Source organism: Scardinius erythrophthalmus (assembly GCF_964197995.2).
Source record: "Scardinius erythrophthalmus genome assembly, chromosome: 5".
In the NCBI taxonomy this organism is placed as follows: Eukaryota; Metazoa; Chordata; class Actinopteri; order Cypriniformes; family Leuciscidae; genus Scardinius; species Scardinius erythrophthalmus.
The window spans coordinates 28,926,999-28,952,944 of NC_138225.1; the positions used below are offsets into that span (position 1 = coordinate 28,926,999).

Here is a 25,946-nt window from a genome sequence, read left to right on the forward strand (position 1 = left end):
TGCATTTATTTGTGATGTTGCTTGTAGTTAGATTATTTGTTCTTATTTTCTTTATTGTTATTTGGCAGTAGTCCTTTTTACCCCGAACATAGCACATACAGAAAGGTACCGAAACCGTGACCCTAAAACCGTGATACAACCCGAACCGTGAGTAATTTGAACCGTTGCACCCCTATAAACCGTTTCATTGGATATTAGACTGAAATGGCTCATGCTTTAAAAGACACAAATAGCAACACTACACCCTCTCATTAGTGACAGTTTGTAACTCAATTTTAACAACTAACCTAACCTGAAGTGTCTAAAAATAAAATAAAAAATACAAGCAGCCAATCATGAGACAATCTGTCTGAACATTCATAATGCTCATTACTAGATTATGTTTAAATAAATAAATAAATAAATAAATAAATAAATAAATACGTAAAACTGAACGATGCCACTGAACTAGAATTGAACTAAATTTTGTTGTCAACCATGAGAACTTGGCTAATAAAATTCATGGTGCAAGTAAAATATGCACAATCTAATCATATCAGACCTCTATTTAATGAATATGCAACAGGCCACGATATATGTATCACTGGCAATACGATTGATGAATCCGAACACGGTGTTTACATGAACGATAAATAAAGTAATCGGGTTGATGTGCGCGTTTACATGTCACAAGTTTCAAATCGGAATAGATTTTTTGACATGCGCACACTGCACAAATATACAGTTTCCCGCTGTTCACGCATAACTATTCTCCTCTATTGGTTCTTTATTTGTTTTAAACAGCAAATGTAAAATTAATCCGTCTCAGGTCATGATTTGGAGACAATGAGCATTATTAGCCGTTTTGCCGTGCTGCTTATATTTATCACGCAGTAAAAATGCCCCTCCCCGCGGCCAAAACCTCGTCTGTGGACGAGAATCCAAAACAAGGACTGGTGGGACGTTGTCCTGCTTCAATTCACAGATGCTTAGTGAAATGAGAATTTTAGAATGACGGGACACTTCTTTATATGACACTTTATTCAACAGGAACAGAACAGCTCGTTCCACGCATCATACGTCATTACGCTATTTAACGTCATTGCACATGCGCAGTCCTTTCAGTTTCGGTTTTCAATCCGATCAAGTGTTTACATGTTCTCTCGATCGGATTACAAAAGGAATAAACCACCCCTTTCAATCCGATCGAAATTTCATTCGGATCGATTAAGGTGTTTACATGAAGGTTTTTTAGTCCGAATGAGCCGTCAATCCGATTCACGTTATAAGTGTCCATGTAAACGCAGCTTCTGGCTACGTTTACATGCAACCAAATAATCCGTTAGTTATCGGATTGGCAGCTCAATCGGACTGGAAAGCTTTTGTGTGAACACCTTAATCGATCCGAATGAAATTTCGATCGGATTGAAAGTGGTGGTTTATTCCTTTTCTAATCCGATCAAGAGAACATGTAAACACTTGATCGGATTGAAAACTGAAACTGAAAGGACTGCGCATGTATGAGTGTGCGATATCACAATGACTTTTGATCATGGACGATTAAAATGTCTCCATGATCTGCTTTTGAAGAAATATCGTAGTATCGTGCATTCAATCAGTTGCAGTTCTGGCGCCTTCGTCTCAACATACTGAACAACGCGCATATATTCACATCAAATGTTAACGCAGAGGAATGGGACACGGCAGTTCACAAAAGTTCATTATTTGCATGTGCTTTGAAGCCTTGCTGGTTAAACATTTCATTCGCATGCAGATTAGCTGTTCTAACATACGCTTTTCTGAGTGAGTACGTGTAGCACACGCACTAAAAGCCTGGCTAACAGCGCCTGGTTACTGGACTAAGTTATCTTTCGAGTCTAATACTGTCAAATACACACAAGGTTTACATAAAGTTGATTATGTCTAAAGTGAAACAGAGAAAATTGAGAGAAAATCTGCTTGTCAAAAGCGTGTATATTAGATGCATCGCGTGCTGGTCTTAAAGAGACAGTAGCCTAATAGGAAACATGTTGCCGCTTGTCCTTACAGGGATAGTTATTATTTTAGTAATTATTTACTCACTCTAATGTTTTTTCAAACCTGTATTATTTTCTTTCTTGTGCTGAACACAAAAGATGATATTTTGAAGAATGTGGCAAACCAAACAGTTGCTGGTGCCCATTGACTTCCATAGTAGGAAAGAAAAATACTATAGAAGTAACTGGGGTACATCAACTGTTTGGTTACCCACATTCTTCCAAATAACTTTTATTTTCAACAGAGGAAAGAAACTTATTCGGGTTTAAAACAACTTGAGAGAGTAAATGATGACAATTAAAATTTTTGGGAGAACTATCCCTTTAATGTTAAAGGTACACTGTGTAGGAATCTAGCGGTACCCATCTAGCGGTGAAATTGTATTTTGCATTCAAACGAATAGTGCTCTCTAGCGCCTCGCTTTTTCAAATGCGTGTTGCAACTACGGTATATGTACCAAGAAGCTATGACAACATGTCTTCCAATAGCACTTCATCGAGTTTTCTCTCAGGTGATGAGGTTCATTATTTCGCTTTTTTGTTTTTTTTTTCCTTTTCCGGTGGCTCAGCATAAGTATGATCCTGCATTATGAAGTACTGTGCAGTGCAGCCTTTCAAACTTGCTGGGGCAGTGACAAGCGCCTCTCACTGATCTCCTTGTCCGTTCAGCTGGTTTCAGTCACGTGACGCTGGCACTAAACGAAAACGCGTTGAGGTAGGCTAGTGCTTTTTGTCCCTCTCTGCTATTATAGTTTTTCAAAATGGCGGAACGACATGGAAGCCTCCTTGGACTTACTCGTCCAATGTAAATAAAGATAAGAAATTCTTCGCTTACAGGATAAGTCAGATAATTTTACACCAATGAGGACAAGACAAAGAGGAGGACAATTTATGAATAAAGACATTGATTTTAGCTAATAAAATACTACACAGTGTACCTTTAATAAAACAACAAAACACAAAGAAGAAATCACTCAATGCTCTTGACTGAGAACTTTAATAGTAGCTTTAATAAGAATCAATGTATAATTTATACAGTGAAGTCTATGTTGTGTTTTATTTTCATATTTGTTCGTTTAATTACTTTCTTCAATGCTAAATACACCTACTGTAGCTGAAAAAATAAAGCACTGTTTATTTCATTTGTATATTAATTTGTGTATATGTAATGTGTATCTTTGTTCTTAATTCTTACAAAGAAAATAATGACAAAGAAGATTTTTATCTTCGCCACTTTGGCCTAAATGTCTGCCATACTTTTTTATTTTATATTTTGTTACCTAAGGCTCTGTTTTTAAAATAGGGACATTAATTTGGATTTGCAAAATAGTAAAACCAACATGATTTTTTTTTTTTTTCATTTTTAGATTGTTATAATAATAAGCAGCACGGCACAACGGTTCATATGCTCATTGTATCCAATTATGACCAGAAATGGATAAATATTAAGCCTGCAGTTTAAAACAAATAAAGAACCAATGTAGGAGAATGGTTATTGTGCGCAAACAGCAGGAAACTCTGTATATTCGTGCAGTGTGCACATGTAAAAAAATATAGATTTACATCAACCCGATCACGTTTAGCGTTCATCAAAACACTATGTTTGGATTTATCAATCAGAATGAATTCAAGCCGATTGAAACAAAAGTTGTGCATGTAAACATAGCCACGCACTCCTTCTGCAGAAAACACAATGGATGACTCTAGTTTTAGTAGTAAATAACATCTTGAGTCCTGACTTTACATCTTGAAAAATCTTTTCTAATGGTTGATGGCAACTTATTTTCAAGTCAAAGCACACTTTGCAATGTCTAAATTAAGATGTTTGTTTTTATGTCAGTAAACTGGTTAGTTTTCCTGCTATTTGTGTTCATAGATGAATTGCGCTGGCAGTTACTACACCTTTACTTTTTTTTAACCTATCTATCTACAGTATATTACACCTGTAAAGTAACCACTAAAGAAGCAGGGACAAACATTAATTTGACACAGTTCTCACCTTTCTTGGCATAGTTGAGGTCCACATCTTTGAAATGAACTACCACTACATCTGAGGATTTGAAGATGATACTCTCCACAATATCCTCACGGCGAGGGCCCACATTAGGTTCAACACTCTTCCTATGTGCAGCATCCAGGACAATATCACACTACAGATGAAGAGACCAACACAATTTAAAAAGAGAGACAAATACCAAATGTGCATAAAAGTACAGTAAAAAAAATTTGCTACACAAGTGATTTAAACACTTAGTGGCACAGTTTAGAGCCATAGAAAGTCTCCTCCTCACCTCTGGGCCGTAGGTTTTAAAAACTCCTTCGTAGATCAGGCCATTTTTAACCTTAAGTTCACATTTGTTTCCCTGTTGAGTGGTGAAGCACAAAACAAATTTCAGTATGACTGAATTGGTTTAATTTTGGTAAAGAGGCTGATAAAATAAAAAAATAAAAACAGAAAAAAATATAACAGATGCACAAACAAGCATTTTTATAACTTTACAAATAACTGCATTTGAACTCACCACAACTGAGGTCAAAACATGAACCATCCTCATGTTTGCATAAACTCCACTGAATGCCACCTTAAAGAGGTAAGGAGACATAGACAATACTTATATTTAAATTGTATTACAGTTCTGGTCCTCTAACATAATTGTCTGAGCAGTGTTCAGATATGTTCTGATATTGAGTTCAACTGAGGACTTTTCAATGCTTGCGGAGCAAATTTTAGCTCGATTTAGACATTTTTTGTCGATTTAGAAAATCAATGCTATGAATAAGTGAAAGAAACTGAAAGAAAAGTTACAACTCACTGCAGTGGAAGGTCCTTTGGCATTGTTGCGTCCTCTGTAGGGAAGAAAGAAAACAACATAATTGATAAGCTTGATAGATAGATAACAACTATAATCAAATGGAAACAAGGACATGTTTGACATGCTGTATATACACAGTTTTCAGAGCCAAAAAACAAAACAAAAAAACAGTTAAGTTACACACTCCTAGGAACAAGAATTCATGTAATACCAGAGGTGCTATCTATTGCACATGTACTGGTATACATTCAGAGCTATAATGACAAGGGAGCAAAGGCATCATTTGCAAGTTTCCCCACCACTTTTTGCTGCACCCCTTTTTTGAAACATCTGCACAGATATACCTAATGCAAATTAAACATATCCAGTTGATGTTCATTTGTGTTAAATAAGAGGCGATCTGGCGCTGGAATGTGTTGTTTTTGAAATCATACTGAGTGTTTGTTGCCAACCAGTGGCGGAACTTTCTCTTTTGTCTTGTGAACAGTCTTCACAGACTTGCACATCAATCTATTTCTTAATAGAGTGGTGCAGGCATGATGTAAATTTGAAGGCCAAAACGCGGAAACGAGTTAGCATCTTAGCACTTACGGTTCAATCGTCTCGAATTCAATGGGGTTTTTTAATGGGTTTTTGGTTAAATGGATGAAATAAGGTCTGTGGTGAACACAAGCTCAAAATACTTTCACGTTTTATTCTACTAAAGGGCGAACCTTGCATTTTTTTGCACTTTTGCACTTTATTTGTGCCTTCAGGACAACAAAATCCTGTGAGCTTTTCGGCCAATTTTCGTGTGCAGATCTTTTTTTCTGATTATTGGCGTTTTATTCTACAACATAAAATAGATCAGTATTACCCCACTCGTGTTTCTTTAAGCTGTTACATGCCTTGAAAAAGGCGGTTGCTAACAAGTAGCTAAATGAGGCTGTCGAGGACATTAAGCATCATGCTTAAGTAAACTCAGTTCACTTTTACAGCCTCGTTATGCTTACAATTGTGCTCTTATAAACTATTCTAACTCAAACTTTGAGGGTAAATGTTTTTTAGATAAAAACTGAAAGAGTTGTCTGAAGCTTAGTGATGGTGATGTTGAAGTCGTGGGACCGTTGTGTTGTTCGTTTATAGCCTACCTTTAGCTTTTTACTTCTGGGGACTACATTTATGCTTCAAAATTAATTAAAACTAACAACATCTTGTATTATAGATATAGTAGATGTAAGAATGAAACTTTCACATTAAACATGAACTATTGAAATTGATTTCAATAGTTCATATTTAGTTCAAGTCAAAAAAGTGCTTGTGAAGTTCCCAAACAGGCTTGGGGAAAAATCAACATGTCACAGAGCAGAGAGGACGTGACGGCATTATACCACAAACGTGCAAGTATGAGAGATCCTAAATTGTAAAGTGTTCATCTACACATTTAGGACGAAATACCAATGAGGTCTCTAATATGCAGCAGGAATGAGTTCAGGGAGCATGATCTGAATACAAAGTATCAAGTGCTTCCAGTCCATTAAAATAAATTAAAGCTGTGAATGACAGTCCTCCTTTTTCAGCAGCCAGACTACAAATCAAATGCTGCATTACAGGCGGTGTAGGCTTCACTGCACCACTCACGATTTCCACAATTTCTACAAGTCATAACGCTCTTGGTGTTCCGTGTAAACAAGAATGGCATTTTTCACTATGCAGCAGCGCGACTTTGTGATGCCAATAAAGGCCTCTGGGCCTCTTAGCTGTAGGAATACACGTTTCCAAATACATTTACAGCCAAATAAAAACCGTAACAATATTTTTCGTGTAACACAGCACGCTCTAAGTAACATACTTACAAAAATGTCATCTAGCAAGGACGGACTTGCACATGCAACCTCTTGGAAACGTCAAGGTTGAGGTCTGACTTTCCCCTCTAGCGCCGCCACTCATCGGAAATACACCCGTCTGACAAATAGTCCCAAAACGTTCGTTTCCCAAATCATTAGTAACAGGAAAGACGCAATTCTGCCCTGGTGTTCTCAAGTAAACCAAATTCAAGAAAACTAGAACGGAAACTGGGTTAATGTCATTCTCAATTGTGACACAGAAGCTAACATGTGACTTCTCATATGGGAGGATGAATTCCCATAACGTCGATTCACAGGCCCTCAGAACGGCTTGAAAAGCAGACCTGACAGAACTTTGTCGTTAGACAGATAAGATGAATAATACAAAGATAAGGTATCCGTTAGACACCAATTTTATTGGGAATGGCACAAATTAATGGGAAATTATAAAACGGTGTAGAAATAATGTAATTACAGGCTATTAAGGACCTCTTGATTTTATTTTGAGCAATTTCTAAAAAATAAAATAAAAAAAATTATCAAAAAACCTGACTGTCATGCGGATAAAAGCAATAGATTACTAACAGTATAACCAAATAAATGTTGGCTAGTTAGCTGGCGAACAACACTACGTTACTTTGAATTGTATCGCTGCTGCTGCTATTTTAATTTTAGGACTCTTAAAGCATTTCTTTGAACGTTATTCAAATGTCAAAATCGATAAATCACATTAGAATAACGTTACATTCCAAAACTATATAAATGCATCTGTCTTGTGGGCAAAAGCTGGCACAGCCATATTTCCCCGGCAAAAAGGCAATTCATCCTGAACCTATTCATCACCACAGCAGACAACACGCCCCTCTCAAATATTCACGAACGTATTGTCCGCTATCAGCAGTTATTTTATAACCGCGATGGGTTTGTGACCATTAACGTGTGAACGTATCCCTGTGTCCTGAGAACTTGGCCTATATCGGCCTACTTGCGCTCAATCCAGACCACTGCAAATTCACAACCTGCGTTTTTAAACTACGACACAAGTGCGGGCATGCCGCATCCCCCAGCTGGTTCGCGCTCATCCGTCCTCCAGATTAAACCCCCGTTATGTTGCAGATTCGGAACCCACCTGCCTATGTTCTGGCGTCCGACGCCTCCTCCTGCTCCCCCGGTACCGGAGGCCGCAGCGGCTCCGCTGTTGCTTCCGCCGGGTTTGCGATTACCACCGGCCTGCGGCTTCATGGACATGGTGATCCCATAAACGACAGCTTGAGCAGAGTTTTCTGACTGTTTGAAAAAAAAAACGTTTTACACCGCGCACGAGTGCGGAATATGCTATTTGACGTGTTAGCTGACAGTTGATCTAGTGACAGCCAACGTGTAAAGCTACTCCTCCAGTTATTCAAGTATCCACTAATGCTGCCTGCTACTTCAGCTAGCTCTGCTGATTTTTTCCCCTCCTAAACAGAGACGATTTAGTCCGTTTTAAAACCAAAGCGAGGTCGATCCATATGTTTTAGATGTCAACAAAAATACCAACCCAGTAATTTCGCTTTTTTTGTTTGTTATTTTAAGTGCGATATTCTCTGTGATATACACAGTTCACGCGGGGCTTCAGTACTGACCGATAGACCTAAACAGTCTGAAAAACCACAAAAAGTGGCGGAAGGATATATATGTATATACAAATTCCAGGAATGTGTGTACTCCTTTTGTCGGTTTTGTTTGTTCTAAAGAGAAATGATCCCCAGTAATTACTGTAAATATGCTTGGAACATGATGCGTTATTTAGTTAGTATTGGAAATGGATGAATGTTCGTTTTGAGGAACACTGCTCTTCTGTAGAGCGCACTACTTTCAGCAAATGCACCGATCACTTTGAGCGTTTGCGCTTTGACACCATAGGCCAGGTGACTGATGTAATATATAGCCTAAGCCTACTACTGTTAAATTCCTTTAGCACTATGCAGTTATTCTTATCATTTTATCCGTTTAAGTATTTGTTTTAATCTATATTTTAAATGTCTTTTAATCCATAATCAGACAGTTAGTAAAACATTTTTGTATTATTATTATTATTATCCTCATTTAACCCAATTGAGGCCTATCCGGATACAAATTTGGTCCATTTTCATGTTGGCCTACTGGTTTGAAAAATTATTTAAAAAGAAATTTATTCACTCATATGTTGCAAGCTGGTTATATTCCTCCTTGGTTGGCAGCATCTGGGTAAATTCACTTCACTTTTCAACATTTTGTGAAGAACCAGATCCATAGATAGATCCCTAATAATTTTGATTAATGATATTTGATTGGCAAGGAGCACACTCAACAAACATGACATTTCAAGAAAAATGGGAAACCAGAGTTGATTAAAAATTTAAAGATTATTGTGATCCTAATTATTATGCAAGTGAAATATCAGTAAGATTTCAGCACAATAAACATTCAGATTTTAGTTTTTCAAAGAAAGTATTTTTCCCCCCCATATTTTTTTAGATAACTATTAGTCTCAGACAGGTTCATTAAATAGTTTGCCAGGTCTTCTAAAGTAATTGAAAAACCTGATTAAAGAGGTTGTTCCACAACATTAAGCAAGTCACAGTTCTCATGTATGGGGAGGAAGAAAGATCTCTCTAAAGATGAAAAGCATGAAATGGTGCAGTGTCTTACAAAATGCATGAAATAAACTAATATTTTGCGCAAACTGAATAGAGATGATCAAACTATCAAAAGATTTGTCATTTAGAGCACATGAAGAACTCGGTAAGATAATGGCTTGTTAAGGAACGTTTTGGTCAAACAAATTAATTGTATTAAAAGGGCAGCTAAAAAAAAGCTATATTGAGCAGCAAACAGGTACAGTATTTAAAGCTGCTGGTGTCTCTGGAGTCCCAAGAATCTTTCCATGCAGGCTGGCAGTTGTGCGTAAAGTTGCATTTTAGCCACCCCTATCCCCGAAGCTTACAAAGAAAAACATTTACATGGGCTTAGAAATGCATGAAGACTCATTTTTAAATAGTTTTATTCGCTGACCAATGCTGTACTACAATGGATGGTCTAGATCAGAGGTCTTCAACCCTACTCATGGAGACCCATTGTCCTGCAAAATTGTCCCAAGACCCTAAAGGGAAGGCCCCTTTAGGGTCCCCGGGGATGTCAAAATGACTTCTGCAAGATATGTCTATTACATTTTCTTTATGGTATAAAAAGAAGGAGAGTGCCTTCTGAAATAAAAGGATTTTCATGCAGGACAACGCACTATCCCATGCTGCAAAAACACCACTACAATAAAAATGTTTGAAAATGTATTTCTAAACCCAATGTAAATGTTTCTCTCTGTGAGCTTTGGTTAGGGGTGGCTGAAATGCAACTTTATGCAAAACTGCCAGCCAGCATGAGTTTTTTGTTTTTGTTTTTTTTTGGGACTGCAGAGACTTTTTTGCTTCAAATACCTATTAATTTTGTGTAAAATTATAGTTGTTTTCATGCCTTATGCAAAACATTGCACTATTTCATGCTTTTCATCTTTAGAAAGATCTTTCTTCCTCACCATATTGCATGAGAACTATGACTTGCTTGATAGTCCTTTTTCACATTTCCGTGTTTCTCAGAAGTGAAAGTCGTCATATTTAATTAAACCTCTGTGAATGAGAGACGACATTAAACATATATTTTTGTGTTCCCATTTGCTCAAATATCAATAGAAAAACTCCACAGAAGTGTTTTCACAACTTTCAAAAACAGAAAAAGAAAGATGGCAATACAGTCACTCCTGCTGCTGTATTTGAAGCAGCCTCACTGCAGCGTTTTTGTGTAATTTGATGCAAAGATCATATAATATAATATAGATTTTCCTCCAAATAAGCAGCAAAGCTGTCATTGTTGTCCTCCCACGTGACCGTATCTTAGCAACGTGATGTGCGTGGGTCATTAGACTGAATGGCTAGGTAACTTAAAGAACAACTTTATCGTATGTGCGAGTGCGAGACATTGGTATTTGCGAGATTACGAGCATTTTTGCACATGTGTTCGCGTGTTACTGAATTCAAACTTTTTTTGTAAACAAATCTTTAACAGAGGTAACTGATTTCTACGGCACTAGAAAGACTAAATTAGCCTGGCTAACCTACGCGCAGAGATTCTAACGTTAGCGGTTTCATCTGGTAACATCGTGATTCTGATTGAGATCAAATTCTTCAGCTTTCCTTCTACAAGGCACGAAGAGCAATGTCAACGGCAGATAAGACAGATGCAGAAACAGAAGGCTCGAGGGAGCAGAAAAGCACAGTAGATAATACAATGAAGAAAGCATTACATGATGACGATGAAGGAGGACAAGAAGTTGGAGAAGGAAGAAATGAACTATCCAGTCTTGGAGAGAATGTTGCGGATTCACAAGTTTACACAACCACATCATTGTCTGTCATTCCCAAGGAGAACAGAAAGAAAACTCACCCACTGGTAAGTTACTGGTTTGATAAAATTACCCTTTTATTTACTTTAATTAGTCCAGATATCGGTATCTTCTAAAACTAAAAATATTTTATGTTTCACAATGAAAAGCAGTCATATAACGTTACTGTATTATACAATAAGTTTATTTAGGAGCTAACAATACTGATCTTGTTAAGTAAAATCATATTATTGTCAAAGTCTTAACACTATACCCACTATACCTTAGTTTCTTTATTTCACATCTTTATGTAAAACTTTGATCTTTGCAATTGCAGGTCCTTGACTGGGCTTATGGGATCAACCAAACACTACCTGTTATCAGCCTGCAGGATGAAGATAGGCTTGTCATCTTGTATATTTGTGCTCATGTTGCTGTCATGTATGATCACACTTCTAATGCTCAGCATCTGTTACAAGTAGGAGGCTCATTTGGCTACAAACTAAGAAAGTAAATCAAGTTCATCTAAAGCCTCAATTTTTATTGTAAGCATGTTCCTTTTGTGCTGTTTGGTGTCTACAGGGCCACTGCAGTCCAATCACCTGTTTGTGTGCCAGTGAAGACAGGCGTTGGCTCGTGACAGCGGACATGGGCCGAGAGAGTCTTGTTATTATATGGGATACTTATACAGGGTAACTCTGACCCAAATATTCATATTTGTATGTGTTTGATGATTATACAATCTATTTACTGTATATGGTTTTTGTAAATCTGCCCTTACAACTGACTGTAAGGACTTGATGGTCTTGAATATGATTTTCAAAAAACCTGTTGAAGTCGTGACGAAACTAAAGTTTCTCGCGTACTTTTCTTCTGTATTGTGATGTACATCGAAGTGAAACGGATTATTGAAAAAGAATAATTGCTTGTTCTATCCATCCTATCCATTGGTTGTTGATTAAGCGGACTAAATGTTTGGAGAAATTTGGCATACATCACTAGAGAGAAGTGTGTTGTTTCAACAGAAGATCGTGTAATGACATTTTGATTAGGAATTACAAGATGGACAATAAAGAAACCTATACATGGATCAATCAATCACAATAAGATCTATAACACGCATTTACAAAATAATTTTCATTTCATGTCGATCCATAACATGTTGTAGGATTCCTGTGCGGACATTGTTTGACTGTCATCCAGAGGGTGGAGTTTCTGCCTTGGCACTATCAAAGGATTCAAAATATCTGGTGACTGTTGGAGCTGGAGCAGTACAGGTTTAAAACAATGTTTTATATTATCTATCATATTTTTACATAACCTCACACACTGTAGACATCTTACCTAATCTTAGATGCACCCTCCAGGAGCCGTGTATTTCCAGCATCTATCATAACTTGCCAAAAGAGACGTTGATCCCAGGGAGAGATGAAAATGAAAACTTTATTAACTGATATGATGATGAACATAAAAAGGTCAAATGAAATCACATAATATTTTCACTGGTTACAAATACACTGACATGTACTTTTTTTCTATGCACCAGCGAGTGTGTATTTGGGACTGGACAGATGAAAGCGACAGCCCACAATGTCAAGTTGACCTCAGCCCAAAATATGGTTGCCAGGTATGTTGCAAAATTGTGCTTCGATGAGGTTATTATGCTGACCTTACTGAAAAAAAGTATACCAAAATGTATTTAAAATACGTTTTATTCATACTAAGTATACTAAAAAACCATTAACATATTTACTGATGTATCGCTTGAGACTTACTGATATAAATATTATGATTACATGTTCTTTTTATTATAAAATACTTCTTTATTGCACAATGCACATTTCTTAATATTAAGCCTAATGTGTTTTAATATCACTATTAGTAAAGATAGTATGATCTCTGTATAACCTTATTCTTTAAATGCAAGATATTTAAAGTGTTCCCTTAAGTATATTTGCAATAGTTCCACTTTAGCACAATCAAATATACTGAAGTATATCTTCACTACAGCACTATTTCTATAAAACTAAAGTGCATTTAGTACACAATTAGTTGTTCCAATTTAGCAGACTTTAAGTATATCAGTTTAGTACAGCAACAATACATTTGCAGGGTATTTATATTAATTACATTAATATGTAAATGTTCATATACTAAGCATAAAATTAATGTATTTCAAACACATTTTGGTATATTTATTTTCACTAGGGGAACACATACACAAAAGCTGAAAAGCAGCAATGTCTTAATTCAATGTCTAAAACTTTATGAAAAACTTTATGAATACTGGTTATCAGTCTGCTGTAATAAATGTGTCTAACGTATAAACATTCTCCATGTCTTCCCAGAATCAAATACTTTTCAATCCCACTGACAGCACACAGTTGGTTAGCAACAGCAGCACTCAAGTTCTCTTCTACAACTGGGTAGGAATTATTTATTTGTGTTACTGATTTACTATTTTAGTTGTCTGTATATAACAATGAATTCTGTTGCTCAGGAAAGGGGACATCTGGAATACTCTGCTCCTGAAATTACTGACAAGGTTGGCAGAAGAACCTTTCATCAGGTTACATTTCTGTGTGCTGTTGTGATGTATTCTGCTCTGCTTTTGGCATTGACCTTTTGCAAATATGTCCCCATTCAGACCTTCAATATGGTGCTAGGTTCCCTGAGCCAGTCCATCTTCCACTACGACAGTGTGCAGGCTCTTACAGCCACCTCAGCTGGGAATATAGTTCTCTGGGACAAGCAGACTGAGTCTGTCTCTTCTCAGACCATAGTGAGGAAAGCTATGAAAATTGTGCCTCTCCAGAAGGAAGCGATCACTGTATTGACTCTGACTGACAGGTATATATGACACACAGATACAGTTTATGGCAAATTTGTGCATTAATTTTTCAATTAAATCCTAATAAGCTAACTGTGCTGCCACTGCAAGGTTGTGCCTATCACATTTACACTTGTTGTATGTTATACTTTGCAATGCATTTGTTGTTTTTCTGTTTGACATTATTTAAAGGGATAGTTCACTTTGAAATTAAATTTTGGTATGTTTTAGCTTACCTCAAGGGCATCCAAGATGTAGGTGTCTTTTTTTCCGCAGTAGTTTCAATTTTGATATTTTTAGGTCAAACCGTTCTTGTCTGACAGTCATATCATGCAGGTCTATGGTCACTGTCTCAAAGAGCATGCACAGAGTCCAAATTAAAACAATTCCCCATCGTCCAAATTAAACAATTCCCCATCGTAAGTACTCATTGATGTCCTAAAACACGAAACGAGTGGTTTGTGTGAGAAACAGTATTTATATCGTTTTTACCTCTTGTAACACAGCCACGTCCAAGTGATCTGAGGGCGCGGGCGCATCCTGGTGTGTAACGTGTACGCAGACTGGTGCATAGATATATACACTAGATGTCGCCTTGGCTACGGCAGTTCATTGGAACAAATGTCTTTAATGCGACATCTAGTGTATATATATCTATGCACCAGTCTGCGCACACGTCAGACAGCAGGAAGCGCCCGCGCCCTCAGATCACTTGGACGTGGCTGTGTTATAAGAGGTAAAAACGATATAAATACTGTTCGTTTTCTCACACAAACCGCTCGTTTCGTGTCTTAGGCCATCAATGTGTACTTACGATGGCGAATTGTTTAATTTGGACGATGGGGAATTGTTTTAATTTGGACTGTGTGCACGCTCTTTGAGTGAGTGACCACAGACCTGCATGATATGACTGTCAGACAAGACCGGTTTGACTTAAAAATATCAAAATTGAAACTACTGCGGAAAAAAAGACACCTACATCTTGGATGCCCTTGAGGTAAGCTAAAACATACCAACATTTAATTTCAAAGTGAACTATCCCTTTAATGCCATTACAAAATCTGTATACATGTCTTCATTTGTTCTCTGTCAAGTTTCATAGTAACAGGCGACGTGAATGGCCAAATCAAATTCTATGATGGAAATCTCAAGATCATCAACTTTTACAATGATTTTAGCATGGATCCCATCAGATCCATCTCCTTTTCCAAAGAAAAGCCTTCCACTAGCAGCCTGGGATATCCAAAAGACTGCACACTGGATGCCAAACCATTTGTCATAAGGTGAGAAATTCAGAAAGATCAAACATTTATTATGATAAATGTGGCATAACAAATTATTTAAAGGGCACCTATTATGACTCTTATCACAAGATGTAAAATAAGTCTCTGATGTCCCCAGAGTATGTATGTGAAGTTTTAGCTTAAAATACCCAACAGATAATTTTTTGGAGCTCAGAAAAACATGCTGTTTTAGTGTGTATCCCTTTAAATGCAAATAAGCTGCTGCTGCCGACCCAGGGGGCGGAGCATCACGAGCTCACGCTCAGAGCCAGGACAATCTCATCTGATAATATCAGAACAGAAACTTTCAGTTGCGGTGTTCATTTCAACTCGGAGTCGGACAATAATGCCCACAGAGCCAGAGAATATATGCTGTATGGAGATAGAACAGGTATAGTTTAGTTTAATTACGGTTATAACGTATTTGTCATCTGCTTTTATCCACTATTAATACAAGCCTGCTGTCGCGGACTCTGTCAAAACGATGACCAAAATATACTGACGAGTTCAGTGAAGTTTATTGTACATCACACAAAAGATGAGCGTTAGTTTTACTCCAGAGAATCTCTGTATAGGCTGAATAAACATAGTATGAGAAGTGCACATTAAAGTCTTATCCATAAACTCTCTCTCTCTCTCCCTTTCATTATCATCAACATACACAGCGAAGTACACAAAACACTCGTTACAACTAACAGTAAACAAATATATACACACCTTTTCAGTGGGTGCTTAATCAACTGGTAAACCTTATATCCGTAAAATGACTCGATGAGCTGTCATAAAGTGCGTGCTCTCACTTTCATTTCTGCCGTGGTCAGTAACGTTAGTCCTGTCTCTCTGAAGACCATAAGCTGGATCACAAACAGTACAGATCCATCCTCGAGTAACAACGAGAGTAAATGAAGACTGCTAAGTTCATTCTTACATCCAACAACAAAACACCTCAATCGCTTAGGAGACATAGGAGACAGTGCTTATTATTTATGGGGATTATAAAAAAAGCACTGGGTCGATTTTTATCATTATAGGGTGGTTGTGTACACACACTGCCAACACACATTTATGTTCAAACACCATGTAAAAGTGAATTTTGCATAATAGGTGCCCTTTAATAAAAAAAATTATGAGTTTATAAGTCAGGATTATATATGAATTATTGTTTAAAAACATTTTAGAGAGAAACTTTAGCGTTTATTTTATTAAAAGATGTTTTGAAGAAAGTTCCAATAATACATTTTTTGTCACACGTACCTCAGCATTAAGTGTGAGATACACAAGTCATCAGTTAAAAGCCTAAACTGCTAACAAGAGTGCAGTGTGTAGATTGGATGCACCATCTGTATAACAGAGTACATATAGACAGTAAATTGATAGTTGACCAAAAAATGAAAATTCTATCATCATTTTACTCTCCCGCATGTAATTCTAAACATGTATGACTTTATTTATTCTCCTGAACATAAAAGAAGATATTTTTAAAAATCCTGGTGACCAAACAGTTTTGGCGACGATTATTTCTCAAAATATCTTTTTTTGCGTTTCACAAAAGAAAGAAGTACAGTAATACAGGTTTGGAACAAAATGAGGGTGAGTATATGATGACAGGATTTTAATTTTAGGGTCAACTATCCCTTTAAAGTATGGTACTAACTATCTCTGCTTCTGCTATTCCTTTGCATCTGTTTATACCACCACTGGAGGCTGAAATATAGAGGCAACATTGTTAAATTCTTACTCCGTGGTGCAATAAATATGTTTCTCTCCTTCCTTCCAATTACAGAAATGTTGTTCTCTCTACTACTTGTGCAACTGTAGTACATGTAAATGCACAGAGACATGTTCCACAGACCCTTCTGAAGGAACATCCAGAACCTCTGGAAGCAGTTGCCTGCCACCCCAAACAACCGCTAGTAGCTATGGGCAGCCACAGCGGCACAATCAAGGTTTGGGATTATGAGCGTAAAGAGGTGGTCTGCAGCAGGGTCTTCCAGCCCCACAAACAGATCCAGTGTATTACCTACGATCCACAAGGTGAACTACAAAACAGGATCTCACTCATGTTATTATAATATAGTTAACGTATAATATATGTTTTAGCTCAGCTATATAGGTACATTGTCTGATTTAAGAGTTTAGGACTGTCCAGACTGGAAGCGACTAAAATTCCATTCATACCACCTATTAAATGTTTTTATTTTTTTTAAATAGGATTATGGAGGATGCCACAAATTGCGATTATACATATACAATCTGTGTGAATTTGCCCTGTTCTAGGTTTTTACCTGGCAGTGGGCTTTGCCAGTGGGGCTTTGCAGATTGTTGATTCCTGTACACTTCAAAGTGATGGTAAAGAATGTTTGCAGTACAGTCAGGACAGCATTACCCATCTCACCTTCTCTCAGGACTCGTGCTACCTGGCTGCTGCGGTTAGAAGGAGTTGCATTTTTGTTTTAGTTTATTTTGTACAATACATTTTAGCATAGATTGTTTTGTGAACCTGTCACATTGTGAAATAATGTGAAATGAAAAACTTAAACATTACTGTTTCTGGCACAAAAATGTTACTAAGTGGACCTTAGTGGAAAATAAATATAAAAAAATAGCTGACAAAAAATTTCTTTCAATTGTTTTATTTTTACTATAATTTATTTTTACTGTAACAGTAATGTTCTTGATTTTATGAGGGCGCTTTTTTTTTTAAATCCTTTGTTTCGCATTTGTATTTCCCTTCTGCCAGGACACTGGAAAAAGTGTGACATTGCTCCTTCGGTGTAAATCGGGGACCCAAGAGATTTGGAAGTACCAGGGCAGGCACCACTCGCATTATAAACCCATTCAGGATCTGCTGTTTGGAGTGGATTTAGACAGCAATCAGCCTCGCCTGCTCTCTCTTGGCATGGATCGCAGGCTGGTGCGTCCCTGTTTTCTAACATGATCTTGCTCTCTTTGTGTTTAACTTGTTGAACTGTGTGAAACGTATCACATCTTCCTGTCTGTATACAGGTGGAGTATGATCTGCAGAACAGCGGTGAAAATGAGTTGTTGATTTTGAGCTCTGATCGGATCGAACAGAGTGCTGTGCCCACCTGCATGGTGTGGTATCCTCCTCTGACGCCTGAAAACTTCCTACTTACCGCTTCCAACCTGTATAAGATGAAGCTCTTCAATGCTACCTCCAAAATGTGCAGGTTTGCAGTTTTCCTATTGGCAGAACAAATAGAAATGTCACTGAAATAAACAGCAATCTCAACTGCATTTACCAAAAGCAGCGTGACAAGTTGTTTGGAGAGACCATTGCCACCAGTGTTCTCTACGATCAAATTAGCTTATGATGCTTTTGGCAAACGCAGCCTGGTTGATTTGTTTATTGCAGAATTTCAAATGAAGCAAAAGCCAAACCATTCTGTCTAAATGTGATTTGTAGAGAAACTTAAATGGAAACAATGATTACATAAACCTAAATTTGGATAACAGAATGGGATTTCAAGGATATTTTAGTAATATGGTGTTCTTATGATCCAAAAGGGAAATAAGTTAATAATTGTGTAAAGATAAACATCTGTGTTATGACTATGGACAAAGAAACAGAAGATTCATCTGAAGTACTTTTGTCATCATCCATAAGTGACGGGAAAGGACTTAGTGATGACTTCATGTTAAGTATGGTAATACAAATAAAGGTCAATGGATTTACAGGTCTCCTGAATTCCAAATAATTAAATAGGCTGATATTTAATCTATATATATTATAGACACAAATAATATATTAACATTTTATGCATAGCTAGTGTAAACACAATATAAACAGGTAATAAAAACTAAAATGGTCCTCTTCAATATTCTAACTCAACTATTAGATATTATTACTATTTATTGGATTGTTTGTGTCAGGATAATATAGATCTGTAAAGCAGTTTATGCTCTCTGTGAGATAAAAATAAACATTTTACCATTAGTGCTGTACTTCTGAATATACCAGCACAGCACTAAAAGCAGCATGATTATTGCTTTTATACATCAATTCAATAAATAGTTAATGTTGAGTAACTAGTTAACACAGTGCTTGCTAATTTGACTGTTTTTGCTTTGCCTGTGCTAATATTTCCAAACTAAGCCACAGCAATTGTTCATTCCTAAATTAATCTGTGTTTTGAATGAATTGGTTATGTGAAAAAATCATTTTGTGTGTGTGTGTAAATGAATCACTTAGAGTGAATGATTCAATGACTCACTCATTAGCAACTCGTGTTTACCAAAGGTAAACACCCTCAGTGCTGTAGTGAGCTGAACTGTTGCAGAGCTCTTGTAACGCTGCTCGACCAATCATGTCCGAGGACTGGAACTAACTGTTGCACTGTACAATAGTAGACTAGATTTTTTTATGCTGAAATGAACTGCTCTGACTTCTAAATGAAATATTTTTTTCACTCTACTATATTAAGTAGTTTTCTAAGGAGCTAAAGAGTTCCTTTTTCTAATCTTTGAGGAATAAAAATGATCTGATCCAAAATAAAACAAGATAAACTCATTTTTATTTTGTATGTCTGTTGGTGATGGTTGTTGCTTTGTCTAAACAGGAAAACAGTCTCTGGGCCCTCATATGGTTCTCCAGTGAAAAAGATGGCCATCTTACCTGCATCTAATGATGGCGACCCTAATTCTCGTTACATGGCATATATAACACAAGATGAGGTAAAAAAGTGTTTCAGGCCTCATAAACAAACCATGCATTTGATAATAACTTCTACTATTACACATATATAAACTGATCTCTTTAATGTCTTACTAAGATCTCTTGGTATCAGCATGAGCCATTATCCTTTACTATGATTTAATGATTTAAGTCTCATTTCATTCCTGTTTTTTCTCCTTGATGTAGGTTGGCATTCAGATTTTGCCTGTGGATGGAAACCCTCATAAGTCCTTTGCAGTGATCTGTCACTCAACAGGCGTCTCAGCTCTAGCTGTCTCATATGATGGTAGAAATGTTTTCACTGCTGGAGGACAAGATTGCACTGTCTTGTCATGGGAGCTCAATTTGTCGTAAGTTTGAAGTACATGTGTAAAAGTCAACAGTTTTTTACAGTTGACTCATCAACTAGGTCATAATATATCATGTAGTTGCTCAATTAAAGGAATATTTCACCAAAAAATGTAAATGATCCCATAATTTACTCACCCTTAAGCAGTCCCAGCTCCAGGACAAACTACTTGGGGGGGCTTTTACAATTCTTAGGTGGGCTTGCGTGACGGGGGGGGGGGGGGGGGGGGGGGGGTGGGTAATAAGACGTGCGCGAAATGTGATTGGAAACATTTCGCGGGGATGCGACGTGCGCGAAATGTGATTGTTGTCCATCATTCTGCGCAATTGTTGAAAAAGAAAAACGTCACGTCGCAACATTTGAAATATTTGCGTTTTAAACTATGAAGGCGAGCACTTTGAGCGAGAGTTATGTCGGTGAAGAAGTACTATCAAATCCCATTCAATTATTCACTATAGAAAGTGAAACTAAAATCTGACCGATGAGAGCTGAATCTACTCAACATGTGCTGATAACGTATATAGGCCTAACCTTAATTTATTTTCTTAATATTTCTCTTGTGGCCCATGGTGAAAAAAAAAGAGAATTATTTCGTGTTAAACACGTTGTTTTTTTAAATGAGGACTAATACAACATCTTCATCGCTGCGCGTCGGTTATGCAGTGATGCGCTATGAGATTGCGGGGCTAATTAATTGTAATATTGATAATAAAAGTAGCCTCATAATAATAATTGTAACAGACCTTATGTTTGATTGTGTATATGATGCATTAATTCTGGATGTGCTGGCGCTTGTTCTATGTGTGTGTGCAATGCATTTTCCCCTCGGGGCTTGTGTAGATTAGCCTGACTACGTCAGACTTCCTACTTCCGCTCAATTTCATTTCGCTTCTGTAGTCAGTCTGAGATAGCAGCCTATCTTTCAGTTTTCCAGCGGCCTTCGGACGGCCAGGCCAATCAACGAACAGAGGGCGGGCTGAGAGCCGTGACGTAGACGCTGATTGTACCGGGGATGCGTAGATTTACTTCACATAATCTGCAAAAGTCGTTCACAGCCATGTTTACTCCGGTATTTCGCTCGATGGTTTTGTTTTCGCATCATACATGTGTTTACAGTGGAAGTTAGATGCGGCTGAGCATGCGCATAACACACGCCATAACCAAACGTCATGTGATTGGCTTACGGGTAACCAATGAATTTAAACTTCAGACAAGCGACCCCCCGCGAGAGAGAAAACACTTTTCTATTATGCCATTCCAGACTCTGTCTACAGGGCAAAGCGAAGTAGCAGAGTTTGGTATTACCAGGCTATGTGTAGATAGGCAATTAAGGTCATGCATTGCGTACTTGGGGTGTCAAGGTCTTCGGGTTTTCCTCTCACATGTGTGTGAGACGTTTAATAGCCTAAAGTAAAGAACAGCTCAGGCAGTTCTAGTTTATTGTTATCTTATTCATAAAGTGTTTAGGCGAACCCTGAACGAACGCTCAGTCACATAATCATCATTCAGATCACCCCCCCCCTTGACGCCGGGCCTGCCCTTAAGGCTGATTTATACTTCTGCGTCGGACCTACACCGGTGCCTCTACGCTGTAGGCTACGCGTTGGTTTTCATTTATACTTCTGCGTCGTTGTCCATGTTGACGTGCAATTACATATGTAGAGGGAGCATGTGAAACCCGAGGGAGGGGTTCAAGCAGACCAATCACAGTGCTTGCGTCCGTGTACAATTTACGCGTTGTTACATTTTTGGAGAGGTGCACGTCAGGGTACGCCGAAGGATATGCGCGCTACACACAGCCTACGACGTAGCTTGGGCGTTAGTTCGATGCAGAAGTATAAATTGGGCTTTGAGCCATCCTAGCTGTATATGACTTTCTTTCAGTCGAACACATTCAGAGTTATATTAAATAATATCCTTGCTCTTCCCAGCTTTGTAATGGCATTGAATAATGCCTGGGTTTTTGAAGCTCCAAAAAGTGCATCCATCCATAAAAGTAATCACTACGACACCAGTTGGTTAATAAATGCCTTCTGAAGCAAAGCGAAGGGATATAAACTATAATCACTGGCTTCCGGTAACGGCTGTACTCGTGTTCACGAGAGAGAGTCAAGTTTGGGTGGAAGGGTGACCTATGACCCAACTCATGACATATGACATAGGTGTAGCGTAAGCTTAGGTGAGAATAGATGCCTCATGAAAACCACTTAACTCTCTTGTGAACGCGTGCACAGCAATTTCCGGAAGCCAGTGATTATAGTTTATAAAGTTTTAAAGATGGATATTTTTCTTTGGGTGAACTATTCCTTTAATATGAGGTCATAAAATATATGTGTATAATAATAATTGTACATGAATTTAAAAAGCTGTTTAGGATTGAAATTCAAATCAACTATATATTTGATTGTGTCTGTCACAAAATGTGGTCACATAATTAGCTTTTGCAAACATGCAGATCATTGGAGGCATCAGCTGCACTCGGAGGGAAAGACATGTTGCCCTTCTACAATCTTCTGGAGGGAGGGAGAGATGGACAACTCTTCAGGGTTTGAGATCTCTATTTTAATGCTTTCTTTTTTCTCATTGTCCTGTATGTAGGTCAAAAATTACTTCATTTTTAGCAGTGTCTTTTACATCCGTTCATCCTAAAACAAATTACAGAAGAAAAAAAACAATAAAATGTAAACATTTACAGAACAATCTGTGAAACCCTAATATACATAACTGATAACAAAGATTAAGAAATAAAGTTTACCAATGGGAAGTGTCATACAGAGATTTCTTGGAATGTCATCTTTTCAAATGTAAATTGTAATTTGTCCTTTTTAACTTCCAAAAACTGTACATTTAACAGTATTTTACTTTAAAATTACATGAAATGTAAGGTTAAATTTATTGTTTCCCCCCTGCATTTAGTAAGTGAAATTACCGTTAACCAATTAGGTTTTTACTGTAGCATTTTTACAGTTCAAATCACAACTTAATAAAAATAATAACATGCTTGCTTAACATGTGACCAGGCCAGACCATATTATGATTTGTCCTTTAGGAAATGGAGGAATATTTTTACTATTGCCAGCTACAGAATCAGGACCTCAACACCATGGAAACACGGCTTGTGTCCACGCGCATCCCTCTAGCAGATGTGCCCTTCTTAATGAGAGCGCTTGGCTTCTATCCAACTGAGCAAGAGGTACAAGCTTTGTTGCAATCACCAATTCATTCTACCATACAAAACTGTCATCGTTTGGTAGACTAACACTCAATCCTTGTCAACACATGGTTTTGTTTTGTTGAAGCTGGAAGACATGCAAAATGAGGTGAAGTTCAGCCGCTATGCTGAGACCAGAAATTATGTGACGGACATCGATTTGGAGGAGTTCATTAAGCTGTATATCAACCACAGACCTGCCTCTAGCATTTCCAGACAGGACCTTTGCAATGCCTTTCATGTGCTTGGAAGGGCAGACGAGGAGGGCACATATACTATTGACAGAGACGAACTACTGGAGTTACTGCAGGCTAGAGGTAAATATGTTTTTTATGAGTTTTACCAATACTTTTGGTAACTTGATGAGATACCAGAGAAAGAATTATTATAATTAACAGAGAAAGGTTTTGACTTGCACATTCAAGAAAATATGCACAAGGAGTCTGACAACAGCTGGCCTGCTCCACACGTAGATATGATTTCATCATCATCAAGTCTGCCTGTGATTACATGAAGAAACAGAAAAAACTAAAACAGACTAAATCCAGAAGAACTGTGGCAAATCTCCAAGACGCTTAAAGAAACCAACCTGCAAAGCTACCTGAAAAAGTGTACCTAGGACAAAAGATGTTTTAAACGCAAAGGGTGGTCACACCAAATATTGATTTGATCTAGTTAATAGAAGTTAATTGATAAATAAATACATGTGACATTATTTTTGAAAGCATCCTTACTTTACAGCATTAAGTGCCTAATACTTTCACAATAAGGGGCTTCACAATAGCCAGCTTTGCAGGTAGGTATCTTCAAGCGTGTTGGAGACTTTGACGCAGTCCTTCTGGATTTAGCCTGTCTCAGTTTTTTCTGTTTCTTCATGTAATCACAGACGGACTCGGTGATGGTGAGATCAGATCTCCGTGTGGAGCATACCAGCTGTGTCAAAATCTCACTTGTTTGTAGGTCTACTGTATGTTGTATCATTTATCATTGTAGCCCATTTATTTGATTTATTATTTAAGTTGGTTCTCTGTATACTGTATACTTATTTTTGGACTGATAGTGGTTAATAAAGTCAAATAATGGTATGTGAAAGAGTCAGTGGAAATATCATTGTGTTCCTGTCGGTCAGTGCTAGAGGAACTGTGCAACAATTTAGACATTTAGCCTGCCCTGGACCAGGTTAAGCCCAAGCATAAGTTGCTAGATTGACTGAGCTTGAGCTATGGAAGTAAAATAATGGCAAATGTTTTTGAAACAAAAAAGCTTGTTTAATTGCATTAATTGAACACATTATACATTGCATTAACCGTGCTTGCATTTTAATGGTTTGTATTTTAGGACTTGCATTTTTATGGGCTCCATATTCACCTTTCAGATTTCACTTCCAAAAATAAATGGACCGAAAATTGCCTGTCGAATATTATAGGTTGTATTTTTGAAACAGAATGAATACTTTGGAAGTGAAATCTGAATAGTGAATATGGATTATTGAATTTTTAATAATGAAAATGTGTGTGAAATGTTTTTAATTGAATCTGTACTTAATCTGTGTTTCAGAAAGCCATTTTTTAAACCACGATTAACTCTTCTAGATTAAGGCCTACTCCTGGCTTTATTTAAACCCTGTCCGGGAAACCGCTCTATTGACAGTTTTTTGTACACTGCATAATTTTGAACAAGTGATTAATAATTAGTAATTACTTATATTTTCATTTCAGGTGAACATATGACAGAGGAGGACTTGGCTGAATGCTTTACAACTCTTTTAGGCATTAGTGCAGAGGGAGGCAGTGGCACAGGTATGTAGAAGTCCTGTGAATTGCCATACTGATGGCCGAATTTGGGTGACATGTTTTCAGGTCCAAAAGCAAACACTGAAAAATCATGATCCTAACCTTTATCTCTGTGCTCATCAGTTTACCGCCAGATAGTAGTTTATCTTTTCTGAATTGTTAAAATATCTGTCCATGAGACAGGAAGCCCAGAGTACATCTTGACTTTTTAAACTCTTCATTTAAGGGTGTTGTAAATTAATAGTGCTCATAAACAGCTGTTGAGATCGTGTTCTCACTTAAAACGGAGTAGAGGCTTGGACCCAGAAACAGAATTCGATAACTTCTTAAGGTGAAGGACTGTTTGACTAAACTAGTAGTGAATTTCAAAGTGCCTATGTTTTAATCTCAACGACTGTGTCTGTCTTTCAGAGTCTCTGTTGGAGAGCTTGCTACCCACTAAAATCACCATGAGGACATTATCCACAGATATCTTGGGGTTTTCTTCAGCCACCCAGGAACTTCATCAAGAAGACGCACACGATTTATAATATATCTGAAGTGTCCAGAACCATCCTGAAACTTATAATCTATCTAATTAAAGAAATGTATGATTTGTAGTCTGTATAACGGAACAGTCATTTTGTGATTACCACTGAGCTGTTGTTTAATACTTTTCTGAAACGCCGAGAGAGATAAAGTCATACGGATATAAACGTTGTTTGACAATGCACTATCGATCCAGTCTCCATTTT

General features: G+C 37.4%; 2 protein-coding genes across 10 annotated transcripts in view; one reads left to right on the forward strand and one right to left on the reverse strand.

Moving 5' to 3' along the window:
- Nucleotides 1-8,315, reverse strand: part of atxn2 (ataxin 2) — a 30,936-nt gene extending 22,621 nt beyond the window's left edge. For all 9 annotated transcript variants that reach the window (XM_081367144.1, XM_081367142.1, XM_081367141.1 and 6 more), the window contains exons 1-5: nucleotides 7,784-8,315; nucleotides 4,829-4,862; nucleotides 4,538-4,597; nucleotides 4,307-4,378; nucleotides 4,015-4,165 (exon numbers count right to left, since the gene is read on the reverse strand). In XM_081367144.1, coding sequence (XP_081223270.1) covers nucleotides 4,015-4,165; nucleotides 4,307-4,378; nucleotides 4,538-4,597; nucleotides 4,829-4,862; nucleotides 7,784-7,902 — 436 coding nt within the window. In that variant the 5' untranslated portion in view covers nucleotides 7,903-8,315. The remainder of the gene's footprint in view (nucleotides 1-4,014; nucleotides 4,166-4,306; nucleotides 4,379-4,537; nucleotides 4,598-4,828; nucleotides 4,863-7,783) is intronic.
- A 2,230-nt stretch (nucleotides 8,316-10,545) lies between these two features.
- cfap251 (cilia and flagella associated protein 251) lies at nucleotides 10,546-25,923 on the forward strand. The gene is made up of 20 exons (XM_081365336.1): nucleotides 10,546-11,118; nucleotides 11,388-11,528; nucleotides 11,633-11,742; nucleotides 12,219-12,327; nucleotides 12,597-12,677; nucleotides 13,399-13,476; nucleotides 13,551-13,595; nucleotides 13,698-13,900; nucleotides 14,975-15,163; nucleotides 16,947-17,197; nucleotides 17,441-17,592; nucleotides 17,904-18,077; nucleotides 18,170-18,354; nucleotides 19,744-19,858; nucleotides 20,046-20,209; nucleotides 22,664-22,754; nucleotides 23,258-23,401; nucleotides 23,508-23,736; nucleotides 25,138-25,218; nucleotides 25,624-25,923. Exons 1-20 carry the CDS (start codon nucleotides 10,885-10,887, stop codon nucleotides 25,740-25,742), a joined length of 2,895 nt encoding a protein of 964 aa, XP_081221462.1. The 5' UTR covers nucleotides 10,546-10,884; the 3' UTR covers nucleotides 25,743-25,923.
- Nucleotides 25,924-25,946: the final 23 nt, after the last annotated feature.